The 5,218-nt window shown below is 21.6% G+C and overlaps 1 protein-coding gene across 1 annotated transcript in view; it reads right to left on the reverse strand.

Moving 5' to 3' along the window:
* Window positions 1-5,218, reverse strand: part of PRSY57_0414400 (hypothetical protein) — a gene marked incomplete at both ends in the record, with an annotated part of 7,918 nt that overhangs the window by 2,234 nt on the left and 466 nt on the right. The window contains one exon of the mRNA XM_020114514.1: window positions 1-5,218. This exon is cut by the window's left edge and continues 1,966 nt beyond it; it is cut by the window's right edge and continues 466 nt beyond it. Coding sequence (XP_019970791.1) covers window positions 1-5,218 — 5,218 coding nt within the window.

The following is a 5,218-nucleotide window of genomic DNA, read 5'->3' on the forward strand; positions in this document are numbered from 1 at the left end:
GTGGAATATGTACAAAAAGCATAACTATCTTCTATAAATTTTTTTATCATTTCTTTTGATAAATTATATGAAGAATTTTCTAAATTAAACAATGTTTCCACATAAAAAAAGTTATGAATATTAAAAGTACATAATGCACTTTTCTTTTCTAACAATATGTTATCTTTCAAAGAATTAAAATTTAAGTATTTTACAATAGGAATTAATTGGGTAGTTATAATTTCATTCATATATTCTTTCTTAATATTTTTTTTGGAAAATAATTCAAATACATTATATATAGAACAAAGAGTTTCTTTATTATTATATGATGAAAATCTATCCTTTGTTTTTATATATTTCATTCCTTTAAATTTTTTCTTTTTTTTCTTATCTTTCTTATATATATACATTTTCTTCATATTTTCGATAATCATATTTGATAGCATATTCTCTTTATCAAAATGGATGACATTACAATTATTATTACAACTATATATATTATTATTATTATTATTATTAATATTATTATTATTAATATTATTATTATTATTATTATTATTATTAATATTAATATTATCATGTTTGCAATTTTCCGAATCCTCTTTAGGTATAAATATTTCCTCTTCCAACATAACTTTATCAGGCGTCTCTATATTATCATCAAATGTTATCTTATCATTAAAACGAGTATTATTATTTTTTATATTATTATTTGCCATATCGTTATTTTTTATATCATTATTTTCCATATTATTTTTTGCCATATCATTATCTGAAATTAAATTATCTTTATATGCCTCCCCTATATTATTATCTTCACATTGAACGTTTGATATATTTTTTTTTTTGGGTGCTATTATTATAGCATTTTTATTTTTTATTTCTTCCGATTCTTTTTCTATGATTAGGCAATTTTTTATTTTCAAAAAAACATTTTCTTCATCTTTCATATTCCTGTCATATTTAAATATTTTTATTGAATTTCTATTTTTTTGTAATATAAGAATTTTATCCCTATATAAAAAATTAAACATATCAGATAAAAATTCATTTGTTACATTACAATATGAAGAATACAAATCTTTTAAAACATAGCAATTATCTTTTGTTAAAGCAAATGTTTTTTCCGCGTCTTTAATAACATTGTTGATGTTTTCATTTTTATGTTCTTTTTCTTCATAATTAAAAATGTTACGTGAACTTTTATTTTCATCATCAATAATATTATCATATTGATTATTACTATAAGTATTATTATTATTATTATTGTTATTATTATTATTGTTATTATTATTATCATTATTGCTATCATTATATATATTATCTTCATTATATATATTATCGTCATTATAAATATTTTCATTATTATTATTATCATCATCATTTTCCTGCACATACATGTTATTCAATTTATCCATATTTTCATTCATATTTAACAAAAACTGATCTCCATATTCAAACGAATTTGTATGCTCCGATTCATTCTCATTATTACAAAACGGCTGATTATCTTCATTTTGAACATTAATAATAGATTTATTCTTATTAAACAATTCTGTTTCCTTATCTACATAATTTTTCATATTTCTTATAACTTCTTCTTCCTTATCTAGCTTTTTATTATTACATTCATTCGATATAGCTCCATTTTTATTTAAAAGACCATAAGACTCCTTTTTAATATTTTTATTTTCAATAATATCAATAAATTGTTCAGATAGTTTTTGCATATCTTCATTTACATAAGTATTAGTAATATATAATTTATTTATAGGTATCCATTCTTTAATGTGCTCTTCCTTTATTTTTTTTATATTGAGATTAAGAGGCATACAAAATATTTGACCTGACGAATTTATATACAAAACAAACTGAACATAATCCAATTTAATACCTTCCACTTCTTGTCTTGAACGCACCTTGGATTCTTTCTTTCTTTTAATAAAATATTCATATGTTTTTGTTTTTTTTTCATCAAAATAATAGTGTTTTTCTAAAAATATGTCTTTTGTTTTATCCTGTTCATGTGCACATTCTACTATTTTTTTTTTCTTTTCTTTGGAACAATAAAATACAGGAATGGTAAACTCGACAAACTGCATACCATATAATCCAAAAAACATATTGTACATATTCGAATTTATAAAATTATACTTTTTATCATTATTATTTAATTTTATACAACTCCTTTTATTCTTCTGTAATGTTGTAAATTTAGATGCATCCATTATTATTGAATCATCAATATGAATCTTGACACTTCGATAACTAAACAAGTGGTTATAACAAATGTCATTTCTTTTTTTCATCTCTTTTGCACTTAAATGTTTATAATTAACATTATCTTTTTTATTCCTTTTTCGAGATACAACAAAAGTATTCTTTTTTATTACACCATTGGTTTTGTTAAACATGCACCTCTTTTCCTCCACGTATTTGGGACCATGTATTTCGGAAGTTAATGGAACTTTTCCATTTGGAATAATTTCTCCCATTTGGCTAATTTCCCCCATTTGGCTAATTTCCCCCATTTGGCTAATTTCCCCCATTTGGCTAATTTCCCCCATTTGGCTAATTTCCCCCATTTGGCTAGTTTCTCCCATTTGGCTAATTTCTCCCATTTGGCTAGTTTCTCCCATTTGAATAATTTTCCCCATTTGGCTAGTTTCTCCCATTTGGCTAGTTCCCCCCATTTGGCTAGTTTCCCCCACTTGTTGTGAATTTTTTTTTTTTTTTCTCATTTTTTTCTTGTATTCTTTTGTTTCTGCTTTATCCTGAATATACGATGTGTCTTTTATAGAATCATAAAAGTCCATTTGGCTGTGTTTATTATGATTTTTAAAAAGATAGTTGTACATAAATTGTGAATGCTTATTAGTATACGTGTGTATGCCTAAATCTTTGTAGTTTGTAAAATCATCATAGATGACAATTTTTCTGATGTACACATGATGTTCATAATAGGAGAAGGCGGCTAGATTATAACAATTTTTTTTATCATAATCAAAAACATTTGGAGAAATTCTTATCCATTCAATATGTCTAAAATATGTGTAGGTAAATTCCGAGATATTTAATGGGAATATGAATAATGGTTCATATTGATTTCTAGTATCCCATAATTCGATAACATTAAATGATGCATTGACAGCAGCGATTATAAATGGGAAATCTGGATTTTTTTGTAAAGCTGTATATCCATGATTAAAATGAGAACGGCTCATATTTTCATTATAAAGATTATTTGAATTAATATTACGTTCTGTTAAGATATTACCAAATTGTTCAGATACATTTTTGGTAGTTCTTTTTTTGGTTGTTTTCTTAGCAAAATAATTACTTGTATTAAATTTCGCCATTTGGTTTTCTCTTCGATCATAAATATAAAGATTTCGCGCTCCAAACAAAATGGTATTATCATCTTGTAAATGACACATACATATAAAAGTATCATTTTGTTTAAAGAATGAAGAATTGTTGTTTACATCAGATATTTCTATAACATTTGTTTGAACATCGTAAGAATATAAGCTATTATGATTACCTATAAATAAACATTTTCCAAATGTAAATGGACTAGGACATATTTGATATAATCTATCAAAAAGTAGTATATCTTTTCTTATTTCTATTTTATAATTTAAAATTTTAAAATCATTTTGTTTATTCTGATGATCAATCGAATAATCATTTGAACAACTATTTGAAGAACAATATATTTTATTTTTCTTATTTAATTTATAATTTTCTATTCCATCTTTTTTGTCTTTTGGATTTAATATACTATCCTCATAAATATTACTAAAAATATCGTTTTCTTTATATTGTATAAGAAAAATGAAAAGTCCAATATCATTTCTAGAATATACAATAGATTGGTTAATATTATTATTATCAAGTTTGATTTCTTTAATTTTATAAAAATTATTAACAGAAATTGATCCTATTTCTTTAGATTCAGTTATATTACGATTAATTTTATATAAAAGGGAATTATCATTTTGTATCTTATAAAACTTTTTATACATATATGTCTTATTATATTCTTTAGCAATTTTTATTCTATTTGATAAACTTGTAAATGAAGGTAATTGTGTTCTATATAAAAATTCATCATTACCAACCGATAAGTTTGTTGGTATTATATTTATTTCATTCAAAAAATTGAATTTTATATTTGAGGGAATAAAATTATAATCATATACATTATTATAATTATATACATTATTATAATTATATACATTATTATAATTATATACATTTGTCTTATTATTGATTATATTTGGATTATATAAAAAATCATTTTCATAATTTTTATATATTTTTTCATATTGATTAATATTATTATTAATATTATTATTAATACTATTATTAATACTACTATCAATATTATTGTTATATATATAATTATCGTCGTATATAAAATCTTTAATTTGCATTTCTACAATTTTTATTTCATTATTATAAAATCCTGTAGGAAACACAACAACGGGTGTTTTCATATTGAAATGTAAATCATATGAATATTTTGTATTTATATTTATTTTTTTATCAATATAAAATGTAGCCAATGTATTAATTACATCTCTTGATGTATTATTTCTTACATGATTATAATTAATTTCTTTTTCATATTTTTTTGTATTATTTAAAAAATCTATAAAATCTTTTTCAGCTTTTTTTTTTTTTTTTTTTATCTCATCATAATATATATCTGAATGTTTTCTAGAACCATTGGATAATGAATATAATATATCATCTGTTCCATTTGTTTTTATATTGTAAGATCTATTATCTTTATAGTTTTTTTTTTTTTTTTTTTTGGGGAATGTACTTATGTTATCATCACTTGGGGACGAGGAAACAGGATAATTTGTAAAATATTCTGAAACTTTTGAGGATTTATACATATTTCTAGTAACATTGTTGTTCCGGTTATTTCTTTTTAGATTATTATTATTATCATTATAAATATTATCATTATAAATATTATCATTATAAATATTATCATTATAAATATTATCATTATAAATATTATCATTATAAATATTATCATTATTATTATTATCATTATTATTATTATCATTATAAATATTATCCTTTTTATCATCATTATAAATATTATCCTTTTTATCATCATTATAAATATTATCCTTTTTATCATCATTATAAATATTATCCTTTTTATCATCATTATAAATATTCCCTTTTTTACCATCTTTCTTTTTGTTGCTAC

This window comes from Plasmodium reichenowi, chromosome 4, assembly GCF_001601855.1.
Source record: "Plasmodium reichenowi strain SY57 chromosome 4, whole genome shotgun sequence".
Lineage (NCBI taxonomy): Eukaryota > Apicomplexa > Aconoidasida > Haemosporida > Plasmodiidae > Plasmodium > Plasmodium reichenowi.